At 48.0% G+C, this 20,152-nt stretch overlaps 1 protein-coding gene across 2 annotated transcripts; it reads right to left on the bottom strand.

Moving 5' to 3' along the window:
• Positions 1-538: 538 nt before the first annotated feature.
• HDHD3 (haloacid dehalogenase like hydrolase domain containing 3) lies at positions 539-17,603 on the bottom strand. Of its 2 annotated transcripts, none has more exons than XM_044268415.1 (2): positions 17,567-17,603; positions 539-1,334 (listed from the first exon to the last, which is right to left on the bottom strand). In XM_044268415.1, the coding sequence occupies exon 2, from the start codon at positions 1,316-1,318 to the stop codon at positions 608-610; it is 711 nt and encodes a 236-aa protein (XP_044124350.1). In that variant the 5' UTR covers positions 1,319-1,334; positions 17,567-17,603; the 3' UTR covers positions 539-607. The 2 variants fall into 2 exon arrangements, with proteins under 2 accessions (XP_044124350.1, XP_044124348.1); XM_044268413.1 differs by lacking the exon at positions 17,567-17,603 and adding an exon at positions 3,781-3,985.
• Between the last annotated feature and the right edge of the window lie 2,549 nt (positions 17,604-20,152).

Raw genomic sequence — 20,152 nt, 5'->3', positions numbered from 1 at the left:
GATACGCCTAGTTATACAGTATCACAGTACAGTTGGATGTATCCTTGCCTTTCAGAAGTCTGGGAAAGCTGGGAATGGCGGATGGATAGGCTGTCTCTCTGATTTGCCATCTGGCAGTTGTCACCCAGCTTTCTCAGACTCCAGAATGGCAAGTATACATCCACCTGCTCCTGTTCTACTGTATGACTGAGCATATTGTCTACTCTGGGAAAGCTGGGTGACAACCAGTCTGTCCACCATTAAAGGTGTTTTCACTCAGCTTTCCCAGACTCCAGAAAGGCAAGGATATATTGCACTGCTCTGTAATACTATATAACTAGACATATTTGCCATTCTGGAGTCTGGAAAAGCTGAGTGACAACCCTTGATGGTGGCCAGGCAGGTTTCCCATCTGGCCACCATTACGGGGGTAGTCACCCAGTTTTCCTAAACTCTGTTTAGGAAGTATTCCAGGAGCAGGGGGATGTATCCTTGCTTTTCTGGAGAGTAAAAAAGCTGGGTGACGGTGGGATATCATTAACTGATTTCTGTATTTTGCACACATTATTTGATTGCTTGGATTTATTGGAGAACCCCTTTAAGACGAGTGAATTATGAGCCCCCCCTGTTATATCATAGCCCCTCGTAGTCTGGGGATGAGCTGATCCAGGGACTGGATCACGTGATCTGGAGGGACGTCGTCCCTGAGACGTCCCTGGAGGAGGAAGCTCAGCATCCCCGCTTCTCTTGCCGCCTTATAATCGTTCACATAGTCGTCCCCGACGTGAGCGGCGCCCTGCGGCGGCACGCCCCCCAGCTTAAGGGCCTTGTGAAAAATACCTAAATCTGGTTTAGCCACGCCGACCCTCTCGGAGGTCAGCACAAAATCAAAATGTCCGTCTAAGTCAACCTGCCTGAGGATGTCCTCCAACCTCCGGTCAAAGTTGGAGATCACCGCCATCTTGAGGCCCAGTTCACCGCATTCTTTCAGCACCCCGCGGGCGCCTGGTAGCACCTCCCAGTACTTGGCGGTGCTGAAATCTTGGTAGAGTTTCTCGGCCAGGGGTTGAAGGATCTTCTTGTCTTGGATGCCGGCGAGGCGAAAGGTCTGAGACACCACGTCCAGCCACCACCGGTGGGAGGTCATCCCCTGGGACAGGCCATAGTTGGGGAAGAGACGGCAGTGGTCGCGGTACGCTTGTCGAAAGGAAGATTCTAGGGCGGCGGAGTCAACTTGAAGGCCTCTGCTTTTGGCCTCGGCCTGGTACTGCTGACCAACGGGAAGACGGAGACGGAGAAGAGTGTCTTTCACGTCCCACGTTAGAAGCCTGAGCTTCATCTTCAGTCCTGCAGATCTAGGAGACAGCAGTTAGTTGCAGTGTAGCAGAGTTACTATTTAAAGGGCCAGTAACACTATAAATTCTAAGATATCACTCATAGGTTCTGGACACAAGAAACGACACATTCAACTTGTGTGAATGATTACAGGCTGGGTGCCCCTTTAAGGCCGTATGCTCTGTCATTCGTGAAAATTAGCGATACTACAAAGGTGCGAGACGTTTCTGTCTCCTGGCGATGAGAGAAGGTGGAGCAGTCACCTCTCCTAAATTACACGTACGCCCTGGAATTCAGTCAGGTCGCTCCGCCTCATCAATTTAAACCCATAGGAGTTTCCGACTTTTTAGGCAGATTCTCTTCACCCCCTCCTCCCTGCACAATTTCATCATCCCATAGCCGGCTTATCCCCTCCCTGCCACGACGGGCGCAATATGTACACAGTCCATAGTCAATGCCAAGATATAAATATCAATGCATAATACATGCCGCCAGAGGGTGTACCCAGAGGATTAACTGTTCGAGAACCAGCTCAGGTGCAAGCCCTGACACCTTCCCTGCAGCAGGGATCGTTATTTCCAAACACCCATATGTATATACGGTCTATTGGCAGCGTCCTACGTAATATGCACAGGCTGGGATTTGTGGAACTACAAGTCCCAGCATGTGTGAACCACTGATGTACAGTGAATTAGACTGAGCTGCAATACCAAGCACAACCACTATACAATGTGTGGCGCTGTGCTTGGTGAGCAGAGAGAAGAAGTGCTGCTGCCTTCTCAAATAGCTGATCGGCGGGGGTCCCGGATGTCAGACCCCCACTGACCAGATACTGATCAGTAAAAAAAAAAAAATTTAAGTTTTATGCTGGTAGTTAAAAGCTATCCCCTATCCGCAGGGCATTAGATCAGCGACAGGACCTCCGGGTACCCTGTTCAAACCCCAACAGACTACAAAATACTAACCCCTAAAATGAAATCTGGAACCCCCACCGATCACCCCATACCTCTCGGAGCCCCCCAAAATGAACGGAGGGGCAGGTTGAGCATGAGCACTGGCGCTCCATTCATCGCTGAGCGGTGTGCTCCCATAGAGTTGAATGGAGTGGCAAGGTGTGTGTTCGACCTGCCCCTTTCAGGGGGCTCCGAGTGGTATGGGGGGCCCCATTCTCATGATCAGTGGTGGTCCCAGCAGTTGGACCCCTGTGGATAGTGTACAACTTGTAACAGGTGGAATATCCCTTTAAGGGGCTCTAGGGTAATCTGTATTGGGGGGGGGTCTGGTCTGGGGTCTATTTCTGGGGTTTGATTTTATATTCTGGGGGCGGGTCTTAGGAGTCTATAGGTTTAGGGGCTGTATTGATTTAGGGAGTCTGGGGGGATCTGTACTGAATTTTGGGTCCATGTAGTTATGAGGTCCATACTGCAATCATCGTTTCGAGGGTCTGTATTGGTTTATTACAGGGGGCTGTATTTATTTTGGGGTCTCGGGAGTGGAAATCAGAGTTTATTGAGGGGCTCTCGGGGAAGGGGGGGTCTGTGTTTATTAAGGGGCTCTGTTATTTTGGGGGCTCTGTGTTTATTGAGGGGCTGTTATTTTGGGGGCTCTGGGGGAAGGGGGGGTCTGTGTTTATTGAGGGGCTGTTATTTTGGGGGTTCTGGGGGAAGGGGGGGTCTGTGTTTATTGAGGGGCTCTGTTATTTGGGGGGTTCTGGGGGAAGGGGGGGTCTGTGTTTATTGAGAGGCTCTGTTATTTTGGGGGTTCTGGGGGAAGGGGGTCTGTGTTTATTGAGAGGCTCTGTTATTTTGGGGGTTCTGGGGGAAGGGGGGTCTGTGTTTATTGAGGGGCTCTGTTTTTTGGGGGGCTCTGGGGGAAGGGGTGGTCTGTGTTTATTGAGGGGCTCTGGTAATTAGTAATCTAAAATAATAAATATTTTATGCAACTCACAAACTGCGCCTCCTTGTACTCGCCATTTTTGGAAATTCCCTTCCAAAAAGTTAGCAATTATGCTCCGACGCTGGGGTCAGCAGCTTCCCAAACGCCAATTGCTGTGAAACTACAACTCCCAGTATGCTCCATTGACTTCTGTGGTAGTTCCAGAGAACAGCTGAGATATGTGCATGCTGAGAGTTGTAGTTTCACAACAGCTAGAGTGCCGGAGGTTGCTGACCCCCTGTCTCACTGTTCACGCTTCGTTTGGTGGTAAAAGGTGAATTGCGTTATGGATTCCCCCCGCATAACGGAAACGGGACGGATCCGTTTTGCAGCCCATAGACTTCTATTATGACGGAATGTCTCTAAAGGCATTCTGTCATAGAATTGCGTTATGGTCCGTGGTAACGGAATCCATAACGCAATTTTGCTTTTACCACCAAACGAAAAGTGAACGAATTTCAAAATATGAAATTCGCTCATCTCTAGTCATAATCTGAGAGGGAAATGGGTTCATCTGCACTAATACCATACCTCCCAACTGTCGCTGATCCGGCGGAACAGTCCCAGATCTTATCGGCTGTCCCGCGGTCACGGAACGGCTAAGGTACGTCCCGCTCTCAGTTGATTGTAATGATGAAGCGAGGAGCCGTCCATCGGCGCTCCCCAGCAGCAGCACCAGGCCCTCGCACATCGATCTGCAGAGCTGTGTAGGTGCTAACTACTGTGAGGGGGCACCTGTCTGGGCAAAACTACTGTGAGGGGGCACCTGTCTGGGCAAAACTACTGTGAGGGGGCACCTGTCTGGGCAAAACTACTGTGAGGGGGCACCTATCTGGGCATAACTACTGTGAAGGGGCACATACCTGGGCATAACTACTGTGAAGGGGCACATACCTGGGCATAACTACAGTGAAGGGGCACATACCTGGGCATAACTACTGTGAAGGGGCACATACCTGGGCATAACTACTGTGAGGGGGCACCTGTCTTGGCATAACTACTGTGAGGGGGCACATATCTGGGCATAACTACTGTGAAGGGGGCACATACCTGAGGATAAGTACTGTGAGGGGGGGATACTTGGGCATAACTACTGTGTGCTGGCACAAAGGGAGAATAATTACTATGTGGGGGTATGAGTGTGTATAGTTATGCTTTGTGCGGAGTTAAAGGCGTGGCCTAGTATGAAAATAATTGCTGCAGCGAGCAATGTGCGTCGCTAATATTGTCTCTCCTTGTGGTTTCCTAAGGCTGGGAGGTATGCTAACACGGTTTGTGTCTTTTCTTGTGTCAGCACAATGTGACATCTCCTCACACCCCCATGTAATCACTGCTATGTGTGTGCGCCAAAAAAAAAGGGACCACTCAGCAACCAATCAGATCACAGCTTTTATCCTCCCGCTATAACATGTCGCGACCGGATTGGTTGCCACAGGGAACACCCCCTGTCCCCGAGTATCAGTGTCGAACGGTAGATGCTAGAGTGGAGTTGTTAGAACGAGGTCTGTGACGTCACTGGTCACATGCTCCTTCATGGTCACATGGTCAAGTGTGGGAAGTGCTTATAAACCCAGACTGCAGGAGCTTGAAGGAGGAGGAGCTGTGTGTGCCTGGATGTGCTGCAGAGCTAGAGGCCATAGGAACACATACATGAGGAGGGCATGTGGTGTATTCTGGGGACATGGGGGGTGGTTAATCTGTGAGGAGGGCATGTGGTGTATTCTGGGGACATGGGGGGTGGTTAATCTGTGAGGAGGGCATGTGGTGTATTCTGGGGACATGGGGAGGGGGGGTTAATCTGTGAGGGGGGCATGTGGTGTATTCTGGGGACATGGGGAGGGGGGGTTAATCTGTGAGGGGGGCATGTGGTGTATTCTGGGGACATGGGGAGGGGGGGTTAATCTGTGAGGGGGGCATGTGGTGTATTCTGGGGACATGGGGAGGGGGGGGTTAATCTGTGAGGGGGGCATGTGGTGTATTATGGAGGGGGGGGTTAATCTGTGAGGGGGGCATGTGGTGTATTCTGGGGACATGGGGAGGGGGGGGTTAATCTGTGAGGGGGGCATGTGGTGTATTCTGGGGACATGGGGAGGGGGGGTTAATCTGTGAGGGGGCATGTGGTGTATTCTGGGGACATGGGGAGGGGGGGTTAATCTGTGAGGGGGGCATGTGGTGTATTCTGGGGACATGGGGAGGGGGGGGTTAATCTGTGAGGGGGGCATGTGGTGTATTCTGGGGACATGGGGAGGGGGGGGGTTAATCTGTGAGGGGGGCATGTGGTGTATTATGGGGAGGGGGGGGTTAATCTGTGAGGGGGGCATGTGGTGTATTATGGGGAGGGGGGGGGTTAATCTGTGAGGGGGGCATGTGGTGTATTCTGGGGAGGGGGGGTTAATCTGTGAGGGGGGCATGTGGTGTATTCTGGGGACATGGGGGGTTAATCTGTGAGGGGGGCATGTGGTGTATTCTGGGGACATGGGGGTTAATCTGTGAGGGGGGCATGTGGTGTATTCTGGGGACATGGGGGTTAATCTGTGAGGGGGGCATGTGGTGTATTCTGGGGACATGGGGGTTAATCTGTGAGGGGGGCATGTGGTGTATTCTGGGGACATGGGGGTTAATCTGTGAGGGGGGCATGTGGTGTATTCTGGGGACATGGGGGTTAATCTGTGAGGGGGGCATGTGGTGTATTCTGGGGACATGGGGGTTAATCTGTGAGGGGGGCATGTGGTGTATTCTGGGGACATGGGGGTTAATCTGTGAGGGGGGCATGTGGTGTATTCTGGGGACATGGGGGTTAATCTGTGAGGGGGGCATGTGGTGTATTCTGGGGACATGGGGGTTAATCTGTGAGGGGGGCATGTGGTGTATTCTGGGGACATGGGGGTTAATCTGTGAGGGGGGCATGTGGTGTATTCTGGGGACATGGGGGTTAATCTGTGAGGGGGGCATGTGGTGTATTCTGGGGACATGGGGGTTAATCTGTGAGGGGGGGCATGTGGTGTATTCTGGGGGACATGGGGAGGGGGGGGTTAATCTGTGAGGGGGGCATGTGGTGTATTCTGGGGACATGGGGAGGGGGGGGTTAATCTGTGAGGGGGGCATGTGGTGTATTCTGGGGACATGGGGAGGGGGGGGTTAATCTGTGAGGGGGGCATGTGGTGTATTCTGGGGAGGGGGGGGGGTTAATCTGTGAGGGGGGCATGTGGTGTATTCTGGGGGGGGGGGTTAATCTGTGAGGGGGGCATGTGGTGTATTCTGGGGGGGGGGGGGTTAATCTGTGAGGGGGGCATGTGGTGTATTCTGGGGAGGGGGGGGGTTAATCTGTGAGGGGGGCATGTGGTGTATTCTGGGGAGGGGGGGGTTAATCTGTGAGGGGGGCATGTGGTGTATTCTGGGGAGGGGGGGGGTTAATCTGTGAGGGGGGCATGTGGTGTATTCTGGGGAGGGGGGGGGTTAATCTGTGAGGGGGGCATGTGGTGTATTCTGGGGAGGGGGGGGGTTAATCTGTGAGGGGGGCATGTGGTGTATTCTGGGGAGGGGGGGGGTTAATCTGTGAGGGGGGCATGTGGTGTATTCTGGGGAGGGGGGGGGTTAATCTGTGAGGGGGGCATGTGGTGTATTCTGGGGACATGGGGAGGGGGGGGGTTAATCTGTGTAGGGGGCTGGGTGTATCTTGTAGCCGGTGTGTGGTAACATTGTGTATTCACCCAATAGATTTTGTTCCTGAGAGCAGACTGGCCGAGCAGAGGGGTTGCCATCCAGCAGAGCCGGAGGAGACGAGCAGAGGGGTTGCCATCCAGCAGAGCCGGAGGAGACAGCACACAGTGCCCACCGCTGTACAGTCTGATAGCAGGGCAGTGGCGGATCCAGGGGGGGGGGCAACGGGGCAATTGCCCCCCCCCCGAGCTGGCGGCGGCTGGGCACAGGGAGATGAGCGATTACAGATGCCTGCCTGTGCTGCGGCAGGGAAGGGAGAGGCGTGTCCCTTTCCATTCCTCTGATAGGCTGCCGGCCTAGTGCCTGCAGCCCATCAGAGGCCGGCGCAGGCGGCGCGATGACGTCATCGCGCTGCCTGAGCCATACAGCGTGGGACACAGGCCAGAAGAGGCTGCATCGCATCACTGACATGGAGGTAAGTATGTGTGTTTTTTTTTTTTTCATTATATACAATACTTTTACTGGCAAAGGGGGGGCGGGCTCTTGTTATTGGCAAAGGGGGGGCGGGCTCTTGTTATTGGCAAAGGGGGGGCGGGCTCTTATTATTGGCAAAGGGGGGGCGGGCTCTTGTTATTGGCAAAGGGGGGGCGGGCTCTTATTATTGGCAAAGGGGGGGCGGGCTCTTGTTATTGGCAAAGGGGGGGCGGGCTCTTGTTGTTGGCAAGGGGGGGGGGCTCTTGTTATTGGCAAAGGGGGGGGGGGGGCTCTTGTTATTGGCAAAGGGGGGGGGGGGCTCTTGTTATTGGCAAAGGGGGGGGGGGGCTCTTGTTATTGGCAAAGGGGGGGGGGCTCTTGTTGTTGGCAAAGGGGGGGGGGGCTCTTGTTATTGGCAAAGGGGGGGGGCTCTTGTTATTGGCAAAGGGGGGGGGCTCTTGTTATTGGCAAAGGGGGGGCGCTCTTATTATTGGCAAAGGGGGGGCGCTCTTATTATTGGCAAAGGGGGGGGGGCTCTTATTACTGGCACAGGGGGGCTGTTATTACTGGGGGCTGCTATTACTGGCACAGGGGGGCTATTATTACTGGCACATGATTGGGGGCACTATAGGGGCATCTACCGAGGCCACAAAGAAGGGGTATTTTATATGGGCTCTCTGTACAGTACAATTTTATACTGGGACACATTATGGTGGGTACTATGGGGAAGGGGGGAGAGGCGTACTATGGGGGGCACTAAGAAGGGGTATTTTATACTTGCAAATTATGGGGGACACTGAGGGCATCTACTGGAGCATTTTATACTGGTACATTATGGGGGGCACTAGGAGGAAGGAGGGTGTGGAGCACTATGGGGTCATTTACTAGGGGCACTATATAGGGATATTTTATACTGGCACATTATGGGGACATTAGCTCAACTGGGGGCATTACAAGGGGGTATTTTTTGCACTGTCACATAAGTAGAATTATTACTACTGGGGGGGGGCATTATGGTGGGCTTTATTACTCCCCCCATGCAATGAGCCCCTAGTAGCGGCACCGGCCTCTCCCTGCTCTGCTCTCCCTCTGCCCCTTCTCCAAATACTGATTATGAAATCTTTCTCATTAGGATAAAACACATCAGCTCCGCCGAGCCCCCGGCCAAGTGTGGAAGTGGCGTCCGAGATCCCCAAGGGCCAAGTGACTAAGTTTTCATGTGGAATATGTTTGTTATACACATATAGCGTACACTGTGCCACACAATATACAGTATACCGCTACACTGTGTAGTCTGTTCTATAAGCACCATTGTTTTGTGGCGGCGGACAGAAAATAATCTGAAAGTGCCCCTCCCGAGACCAGGCTCTGGATCCGCCACTGTAGCAGGGAGGATGCTGTATGCAGCACTACACACTATATATAAGGGGTTGTTGTGTCACTGCTTGTCATGTCTAGGTGGCAGTCCGTAAACAGAATCTGTCCTAAAGACACAGTATGATTGTGTCAGAAGAGCTGAAGTCCCGTGTAGGGCTGCAACGATTAATCGATTATAACGACGAATCCAGTTATTGAATAATCGTCTGATTCGTTGCTATGCGGGCGGATTACTTTAACCACCTCCGGACCGCCTAACGTACAGATGCGTCCGGAAGGTGGTTGATCTACTCCTCCTGGACGCATCCGTGCGTCATCTCGCTATAGCCGAGATTTCCTGTGAACGTGCGCTCACAGGAACGGAAGGTAAGCGAGTGGATCTCCAGCCTGCCAGCGGCGATCGTTCGCTGGCAGGCTGGAGATGTGATTTTTTTTTTTAACCCCTAACAGGTATATTAGACGCTGTTTTGATAACAGCGTCTAATATACCTGCTACCTGGTCCTCTGGTGGTCCCTTTTGTTTGGATCGACCACCAGAGGACACAGGCAGCTCTGTAAAGTAACTATACAGACTTCTTCTCACGCTTTAGGGCCCTTAAATGCCAGGGCAGTATAAATACCCCACATGTGACCCCATTTCGGAAAGAAGACACCCCAAGGTAATCCGTGAAGGGCATATTGAGTCCATGAAAGATTGACATTTTTGTCCCAAGTTAGCGGAAAGGGAGACTTTGTGAGAAAATACAAAAAAAATGAATTTCCGCTAACTTGTGCCAAAAAAAAAAAAAATTCTAGGAACTCGCCATGCCTCTCACGGAATACTTTGGGGTCTCTTCTTTCCAAAATGGGGTCACATGTGGGGTATTTATATTGCCCTGGCATGTTAGGGGCCCGAAAGCATGAGAAGAAGTCTGGGATCCAAATGTCTAAAAATGTCCTCCTAAAAGGAATTTGGGCCGCTTTGCGCATCTAGGCTGCAAAAAAGTGTGACACATGTGGTATCACCGTACTCAGGAGAAGCTGGGGAATGTGTTTTGGGGTGTCATTTTACATATACCCATGCTGGGTGAGAAAAATATCTTGGTCAAACTTTGTATAAAAAATTTGGAAAAGTTGTCTTTTGCCAAGATATTTTTCTCACCCAGCATGGGTATATGTAAAATGACACCCCAAAACACATTCCCCAACTTCTCCTGAGTACGGCGATACCAGATGTGTGACACTTTATTGCAGCCAAGGTGGGCAAAGGGGCGCATATTCCAAAGAGCACCTTTCGGATTTCGCAGGCCATTTTTCTTACACATTTTGATTGCAAAGTGCTTCTCACACATATGGGCCCCTAAATTGCCAGGGCAGTATAACTACGCCACAAGTGACCCCATTTTGGAAAGAAGACACCCCAAGGTATTCCGTGAGGGGCATGGCGAGTTCCTAGAATTTTGTATTTTTTGTCGCAAGTTAGTGGAATATGAGACTTTGTAAGGAAAAAAATAAAATAAAAAATCATCATTTTCCGCTAACTTGTGACAAAAAATAAAAAGTTCTATGAACTCACTATGCCCATCAGCGAATACCTTAGGGTGTCTACTTTCCGAAATGGGGTCATTTGTGGGGTTTTTCTACTGTCTGGGCATTGTAGAACCTCAGGAAACATGACAGGTGCTCAGAAAGTCAGAGCTGTTTCAAAAAAGCGGAAATTCACATTTTTGTACCATAGTTTGTAAACGCTATAACTTTTACCCAAACTATTTTTTTTTTTGTCAAAGACATGTAGAACAATAAATTTAGCCAAAAATTTGTATATGGATGTCGTTTTTTTGCTAAATTTTACAGCTGAAAGTGAAATGTCATTTTTTTGCAAAAGAATCGTTAAATTTCGATTAATAACAAAAAAGTAAAAATGTCAGCAGCAATAAAATACCACCAAATGAAAGCTCTATTAGTGAGAAGAAAAGGAGGTAAAATTCATTTGGGTGGTAAGTTGCATGACCGAGCGATAAACGGTGAAAGTAGTGTAGTGCAGAAGTGTAAAAAGTGGCCTGGTCATTAAGGGGGTTTTAGCTAGCGGGGCTGAAGTGGTTAAGTCACTGCATCTTTATTTTACCTTACAATGACTCTTCAGTAATGGGCAGAGCGGACGGCGGCGTAACGTCACTTACTCATGTGACGCGCCTGCTCCGCCTCCTTCATTCATAAAGTGGGCGGAGGAGGTGCATCTCGTGAGTGACGTTACGCCACCGTCAGCTCTGCCTGTTACTGGAGCGTCATTGTAAGGTAAAATAAAGATGCAGTGACTAGTCTGCTGTGAGCAGCGGGGCCGGGGCTGTTATGGGGAGGGGGATATCGGTCTATAGCACTGTTATGGGGAGGGGGATCTGGGCACTGGACCCCCTCTCCATAACAGCGCTGCCCACAATTTGTTTTAATATGGCCTTTGAACATAATTTTTCAAGTAAAATCATATAAACCTCTGTTTTGAATTTTTTATATTTTTTTCCCCCCAATCGATTAAATTATCGACAACTAATTTATTATTCAAATAATCGTTAGCTGCAGCCCTAGACCCGTGTAAGCACCTTAGCTGGGATTCAAATTGGTGATGTCAGCTTAAAGGGCTTCTGTCACCCCACTAAAGTCATTTTTTTATTTTTTTTGGGCTAGTTACATTCCTTATAGTGCGATATATGAGAATATGATGGTGCTACTTACTTTCATTCGGCCATTTCTTATAAAAACGAAGTTTTATAATATGCAAATCAGGTCTCTACCAGCAAGTAGGGCGTCTACTTGCTGGTAGCCGCCGCAAAAAACCGCCCCCTCGTCGTGTTGATTGGCAGGGCCAGCCGCGATCTCCTCCTCCGGCCGGCCCTGTCAGCATTTTAAAAATCGTGCGCCTCTGTTCATTCGGCGCAGGCACTCTGAGATGAGGAGGCTCGTCTCCTCAGAACTCCCTCAGTGCATCTGCGCCGATGACATCACCGAAAGAGAAGACATCATCGGCCGGCCGGAGGAGGAGATCGCGGCTGGCCCTGCCAATCAACAGGACGAGGGGGCGGTTTTTTGCGGCGGCTACCAGCAAGTAGACGCCCTACTTGCTGGTAGAGACCTGATTTGCATATTATAAAACTTCGTTTTTATAAGAAACGGCCGAATGAAAGTAAGTAACACCATTATATTCTCATATATCGCACTATAAGGAATGTAACTAGCCCAAAAAAAATATGACTTTAGTGGGGTGACAGAAGCCCTTTAACGGCATAGCAGTGTTTCTATGGCGGTGTGGGTGCATTCCAGTGTGCCATTGGCACTTGTGTAATTACACTGGATTCAGATGGCATAATGGCAGTATGCTCATGTGCCCATACACCACAGTGTCTAAACTCCGGCCTTACAGCAGACACAGGCTAGCCCTAGTTTGGAAGCAGTGTCCTAAATATGCTGTCTTAATCCAGCCTTGCTTCTCTACCTTAGGGTGCCTGACCCCACTAAGCCGCACCCTGACCATGTTGGGCAATACTCCCTCCGATTCCGCAGCCAATACAAAATAAACTTCATGTCGTCTGCTGTGGAGAGATGGTGACTCTCCCTGCACCGTGCTGCTGTATGAGAGGGAGCGGAGTCCATTCAGGCACTGTGTCAGACGGAGGACAGGGAGCCTAAAACTGGACCTCTGGCCGCCCTACTTTACCTGCTGAAGTAGCAAACAGCCTAAAAGTGTATTACAGACCAGATAAGCGCACTGTGAATACAGCGACTGAACTTGGCCTACATGCACTTGGTTTAAAAACCACATCCCTCATATTTCAGTCACTTCAGCTGTCTTGCGTATGGAGGCAGGGTTACCAGGAACAAGAGGCAAATAGCCAATTTTATATACTTAAAGTATCTAACTTTATTTTGTATTTCTTGTAGGTAAACAAACTGATCAAATTGGTGAAAGTGGCATTACTTTTTTCATATGCAAGTCTGTATTTAATGTATAAAACTGTAAATGGTTCTGAAATGTTGGTAACAAACACTTTCTTAACGGTTTCTCACTTTTTTTTTCCTCTCTGGTGTTGGGGCTGAAAATAGACAACCAAATTTTATTATTGGTCTCTCAGAACATGTCAACAATTTACATTAAGGTGCAGTGTTCTCAGACATACAGACCCCCTGCAGTTATATCTATGCACACACAGGACAAATGGTATTTATTGAAAAGTTTTTAAATAAAGCATATATTTAATAAATCAAGTATGTGACTTTAATTTGTGTATGTGTGTGTATATATATATAAATTATAATATAAAGGAATGGACATTAGACCAGTGGAAATCTGTGCTTTGGTCTGAGTCCAAATTTGAGATCTTTGGTTCCAACCACTGTGTCTTTGTGCGACGCAGAAAGGGTGAGCGGATGGACTCTACATGCCTGGTTCCCACTGTGAAGCATGGAGGAGGAGGTGTGATGGTGTGGGGGGGCTTTGCTGGTGACACTGTTGGGGATTTATTCAAAATTGAAGGCATACTGAACCAGCATGGCTACCACAGCATCTTGCAGCGGCATGCTATTCCATCCGGTTTGCGTTTAGTTGGACCATCATTTATTTTTCAACAGGACAATGACCCCAAACACACCTCCAGGCTGTGTAAGGGCTATTTGACCATGAAGGAGAGTGATGGGGTGCTGCGCCAGATGACCTGGCCTCCACACCTGAACCCAATCGAGATGGTTTGGGGTGAGCTGGACCGCAGAGTGAAGGCAAAAGGGCCAACAAGTGCTAAGCATCTCTGGGAACTCCTTCAAGACTGTTGGAAGACTATTTCAGATGACTACCTCTTGAAGCTCATCAAGAGAATGCCAAGAGTGTGCAAAGCAGTAATCAAAGCAAAAGGTGGCTACTTTGAAGAACCTAGAATATGACATATTTTCAGTTGTTTCACACTACCAACCTGACTCCCAGTCCAAAGAAATCCAGCCCATACAACTTTAACCAATCTCCAGCAAGCTATGCCTTACTGATGCAGTACTTTTCTGCATTTCAGCTACCTCACCCAGTGCGACTGAACCACTAGGTGAGATACACACCCCCAAGTTCACATCACCAAAAAAAAATAATATATATATATCAAATTGCAATAGGGCCCATACAGAACACCTACATATTTTTCTGCCCACTACATGGTAACCAGAGCTCTGAAAATTGGCAGGAATGGAGGGTGAGGTGGTAGAGGAGGCCAACTGCACACCCGCCTCACACTACATTCGTATAACATTTTATGTGAAATCAAAGAAAATGGTGGGGGGTGAGGCTCTTTTCTTGGAAAGGATTTTAATCAGTTTTTGATATCTGCAGCATGAAGACAAGCTTTCGATATCAAACACTCAGTGGCATCAGATTGCATAGAAAAAAAATATACAAGAAAATAATAAAGGTAAATTCTTAATAGTAAAACTATTTACTTAATTGAGAATGTAAGGTATTTAATAACATCAAGAACAGGAGAACCTCTTCCTAACAACTCCATTCTAGCATGCTCCACGCTGAACAGGCTAGAATACTGAGACTAGGATGGAGTTGTTAGGAGGCCCCCCCCCCCCCCCCCCCCCCCCCCCGTTCTTGATAGTAAATTCTTTACATTCTCAAGGAAACTTTTTTAGAACAATGATTCCAAGAGGAGGAACTCTTTCTAAAAACGCTACAGCTTATACTACTGGCTTCTGACCTCTACAGCTTATATTACTGATAATAGAGGAGGACCTCCTAACACAGGCATCCTCCCACTGCGGCCCTCCAGCTGTTGCAAAACTTCAACTCCCAGCATGCCCGAACAGCCTACAGGTATCAGCCTATAGCAGGGCATTATGGGAGGTGTAGTTTTACAACAGTTGGAGGATGCCTGTTCTAACACCTCTACAGCTTATATTACTGATAATAGAGGAGGACCTCCTTCTAACACCTCTGCAGCTTCTAGCAATGATAATAGAGGAGCACCTCCTTCTAACAACTCCATTCTAGCTGATTCTATAGTCAACGGGCTAGATTACTGACTCCAGGAGGAGGACCTCCTTCTAACACCTCTACAGCTTATATTACTGATAATAGAGGAGGACCTCCTTCTAACAACTCCATTCTAGCTGATTCTATAGTCAACGGGCTAGATTACTGACTCCAGGAGGAGGACCTCCTTCTAACACCTCTCCAGCTTATATTACGGATAATAGAGGAGGACCTCCTTCTAACACCTCTCCAGCTTATATTACGGATAATAGAGGAGGACCTCCTTCTAACACCTCTCCAGCTTATATTAATGATAGTAGAGGAGGACCTCCTTCTAACACCTCTCCAGCTTATATTACGGATAATAGAGGAGGACCTCCTTCTAACACCTCTCCAGCTTATATTAATGATAGTAGAGGAGGACCTCCTTCTAACACCTCTCCAGCTTATATTACGGATAATAGAGGAGGACCTCCTTCTAACACCTCTCCAGCTTATATTAATGATAGTAGAGGAGGATCTCCTTCTAACACCTCTGCAGCTTCTAGCAATAATAATAGAGGAGGACCTCCTTCTAACAACTCCATTCTAGCTGATTCTATAGTGAACAGGCTAGATTACTGACTCCAGGAGGAGGACTTCCTACTAACAACTCTACAGCTTATATTACTGATAATAGAGAAGGACCTCCTGCTAACAACTCCATTCTTATATATTACTGACTACAAAGTGTGGACCTCCTCCTAACAACTGCATGTTAGGGACCATGTACACAGACGTGTGCCTTTTGAGACATAGCGTTCATGAGCAGGCCATATGTCCCAGAGCGGCATCAATCATGTCCCATGATAATACGAGTCTGGGACGGTAGTCCCGTGGGTGGCCCGACGTGCACTGCATTATAGTAAACTATGAAGCTATGCGCTCTGGGACATATGCCCTGCTCACGGACTGTATATCTCAGATGGCATATGTTTATGTGCATGGACCCTTATTAGAATAGTGGGAGAAATAAGGTCCTCCTTCTGGAGCCAGTAATATGGTAGAATAGGAATGTTAGGAGGAGGTCCTCCTGGAGCCAGTAGGATATGCTTTAGAGGTGTTAGAAGGAGGTCCTCCTCCTGGAGTCAGTAATCTAGCCCGTTCACTATAGAATCAGCTAGAATGGAGTTGTTAGAAGGAGGTGCTCCTCTATTATCATTGCTAGAAGCTGCAGAGGTGTTAGAAGGAGGTCCTCCTCTATTATCAGTAATATAAGCTGTAGGTGTTAGAAGGAGGTCCTCCTCCTGGAGTCAGTAATCTAGCCCGTTCACTATAGAATCAGCTAGAATGGAGTTGTTAGAAGGAGGTGCTCCTCTATTATCATTGCTAGAAGCTGCAGAGGTGTTAGAAGGAGGTCCTCCTCTATTATCAATAATATAAGCTGCAGAGTTGTTAGGAGGTCCTCCTCTATTATCAGTAATATAAGCTGTAGAGGTGTTAGAAGGAGGTCCTCCTCTATTATCAGTAATATAAGCTGTAGAGATGTTAGAAGGAGGTCCTCCTCTATTATCAGTAATATAAGCTGTAGAGATGTTAGAAGGAGGTCCTCCTCTATTATCAGTAATATAAGCTGTAGAGATGTTAGAAGGAGGTCCTCCTCTATTATCAGTAATATAAGCTGTAGAGATGTTAGAAGGAGGTCCTCCTCTACTATCAGTAATATAAGCTGCAGAGGTGTTAGAAGGAGGTCCTCCTCTATTATCAGTAATATAAGCTGCAGAGGTGTTAGAAGGAGGTCCTCCTCCTGGAGTCAGTAATCTAGCCCGTTGACTATAGAATCAGCTAGAATGGAGTTGTTAGAAGGAGGTCCTCCTCTATTATCATTGCTAGAAGCTGCAGAGGTGTTAGAAGGAGGTCCTCCTCTATTATCAATAATATAAGCTGCAGAGTTGTTAGGAGGTCCTCCTCTATTATCAGTGATATAAGCTGCAGAGGTGTTAGAAGAAGGTCCTCCTCCTGGAGTCAGTAACCTAGTCTCTTCTATACAGAGCAGGCTAGAATGGAGTGGGCTGAAGGAGGTCCTCCTGTATTTGCTGTGGCTTATTGAGTTAATATTGGTCCTCTCTGAGAAGTCCTTAATCTAGTCGGCTGTGGCAGATAAAACTGTGAAATTAAAATACATGAAGGGTGTGCTCAAGCGGTCGGCGTGGTTTTAGAAGTGGCATTTTGATTGACACTTGTGTGTTTTATTGGCAAAACCACAGCCATTAATGAGAGTTTAAACAGAAAATGGCTGCGCTGTGTGAACACAACTGTAAAACTCTGAATTTGATCATGTCGGCTTAGAATTACATCATTGGTGTAGGAAATGATAAATGAGCGGGGCCACCCCTCTCCCACCATTCCTCCTTATTTAGAACTGGTGTAAGTGACTTGGAAGGGGAAGAAGTCTTAGATTTTGCCGCAAATCACCTTTGCGAAAAAATCTGCACCAAAAATACACCAAAAGGTCGTATATATTTTAAAATAAATGACCCCTTAGTTCTATTTTTATGTATTTGTGAAAACAAGCAGAATGGAATATTTTCTATTGCATCAATAAAAATATATATGAAAAAATGATGTAGGAAAATCATAAATCTAGTAAAACAGTTTCCAGAATTAAGAATGCAAAGAATATAATAAGTAACATGAAGAACAAGAGGACCTCCTCCTAACAACTCCATTCTAGCCTGCTTTATAGTGAACAGACTAGATTACTGACTCCAGGGTGAGGACCTCATTGTAACAACTCCATTCTACCCTGTCACATGACCTCCCTGCTCCCCCGACCTCACTCACCGGAAGCAGCTCCTGGAACTGTGATAAGAAGACTGTGGTCCGGCTACATAATCTGCCCCCGGGAAACAATAGCTGTGAACTATGGTTCCGCCCATTCCAGGCGATACCGCCCAGTAATGATATGCCTTCATACACCTAATTCATTATTGCCTTAGAAATGTACTAAACTTTTTGGAGTCATTTTCCAGAATGTGTTAGAGAAATGCTTAAATGGCAATCCCCTGACATAATCAGAATAGCTATTGCTGGGGAAGGATCCATATATATAATCCTAGCAGGATTTTCCACATATGTCTGGACCCCATTTGACACATAAAATGAGGGTTATCACGGAGTGATCGACATTTAGTCTATTTTAGCCCTCCATCATAGGTACACCTCCAAAAAGCAGTCATCGTGGTGGGTATTTATAGTGGTAGTACCTATATAAGCACCTTTCTACAGCGTATCTGACTATAGACATACGGCTCCATTCATAAAATTCTGGTAAAAAAAATTGCTTGTTCAGTTTCATGAATATATAATTGCAAGATCTCTGCTTGCTGTCACTGAATGACAGAATTATTGTTTGCAGCCTCGCCAGACGGCCATGATCTGGATGCATAAATCCTGGCCGGACAACGGGTCCGATGATCCAAACAAATTTCAGCAATCCCTATGATGCTGGGGGTCATCTACCGGGGAAAGCTGGGATTGGCAGATGTAACACGGATGCCAACATGTGCCCACATTAAGGCTCGTCTGACCAGTCCTGAATTAGCACTTCTTCACAGCTGAGGTTTTGTCACAATTACATCCAGTATGAGAACATGACTCTCTGTCCTGACAATGAAGGGGCCGCAGCCAAGGCGTCACATGAATAAATAGGTGGGGACGCCCCCATGCATGGGGCTAGAGGGCTAAACCAATACTGGGGCCTGTTCGTCCTGAGGCATGGAGGGGGTCCTAGAGGTCAGACCTTATGATCAGCTCACAGAGAAGAGGCCGGACCTCCACCAATCAGATAGCCTAAACCTATAGAATGCCGTGCAATTTCCGGAGCTCCATTCACTTCTATGGGGGTTACAGATGGCGTCTGCTCTGGAGTGCCATAGCTACCAGGTGCCCACTGTTTCATAATCAGCAGACACCCGGGGCTTATGCCTGTGATCGGCGCTAATGCCAGTCGCAGACATTTAACTCCTCAGATGACGTTCTTAAATGTGACAATGACATTTGAAAGGCAAAAAAAAAAAAAAAGCGCGCACTTTCCAGGCAGGAACACCGTCCCTTGGCTGAGATTGGGGAAGGCGGTCCAATGAAGCAATAAGCCAGAGCCTGTACTAGGCCTCTATGCCTAAGGGCTCATGCACACTGCCGTATGTATTTTGCGGTCCGCAGAAAACGGATGACGTCTGTGTGCATTCCGTATTTTGCGGAACAGAACAGCCGGCCCCTAATAGAACAGTCCTATCCTTGTCAGTAATGCGGACAATAATAGGACATGTTCTATTCTTTTGCAGAACGGACATACGGAAACAGAATGCACACAGAGTAGCTTCCGTATTTTTATTTTTTTGCGGGCCCATTGAAATGAATAGTTCCACATACGGTCCGCGAAAAAAACTGAAACAGCAGCAGTGAATTCTAATTGCCTTACTTCCCCAATAAAATTGAATAAAAGGTCCGGATGCGTTGCAGCAAACCCACGCGAGTAGGTACCCAATTGCGGTCAGTTTTGACTGCGATTGCGTTCCATTGTTCAGTTTTTATCGCGCGGGTGCAATGCATTTTGCAGGCACGTGATAAAAAACTGACTGTGGTACTCAGACCCGGACTTCTTCACTGAAGTTCAGGTTTGGGTTCGGTGTTGACGTAATTATTTTCCCTTATAGCATGGTTATAAGGGAAAATAATAGCATTCTTTAATATAGAATGCTTAGGCCGAATGCACACAGCCGTGTTCAGCGGCCGAGGGCGGTCCGTGGTATGCCGGGCTGGATCCCTTTTGAGAGCAGGAGCGCACGGCGTCATTGGTTGCTATGACGCCGTGCAGTAATACACTATACAAGTGTATTACTGTACAGCAGGGGCGGCATGAAGCACACGGCGTCATAGCAACCAATGATGCCGTGCGCTCCTGCTCTCAAAAGGGATCCAGCCCGGCATACCACGGACCGCCCTCGGCCGCTGAACACGGCTGTGTGCATTCGGCCTTAGTAGAAGGTCAATTGAGGGTTAAAGAAAGAAAATGAACTCACCTCCTCCAATTGATTGCGTAGCTGCCGGTCTCCTGTTCTTTCTTCAGGACCTGTGGTGACGTCACTGAGCTCATCACATGGTCCAATCACATGGTCCAGCACCACAGTGATGGACCATGTGATGTGACGTCACCACAGGTCCTTTAGCCGGCAGCTCATGATTAAAGAAGTAAGAAGAGACCGGCTGCTACGCGATCAAGAGGAGGAGGTGAGTTAATTTTTTAACCCTCAATTGACCTTCTACTATGCATTCTGTATTAAAGAATGCTATTATTTTCCCTTATAACCATGTTATAAGGGAAAATAATACAAAGAATAGACTTTCATCCTAGCAACCATGCGTGAA

Source organism: Bufo gargarizans, chromosome 9, assembly GCF_014858855.1.
Source record: "Bufo gargarizans isolate SCDJY-AF-19 chromosome 9, ASM1485885v1, whole genome shotgun sequence".
Lineage (NCBI taxonomy): Eukaryota > Metazoa > Chordata > Amphibia > Anura > Bufonidae > Bufo > Bufo gargarizans.
The sequence above is the reverse complement of the archived record's forward strand: the minus strand, read 5'-3'. Positions and strand labels throughout refer to the sequence as shown.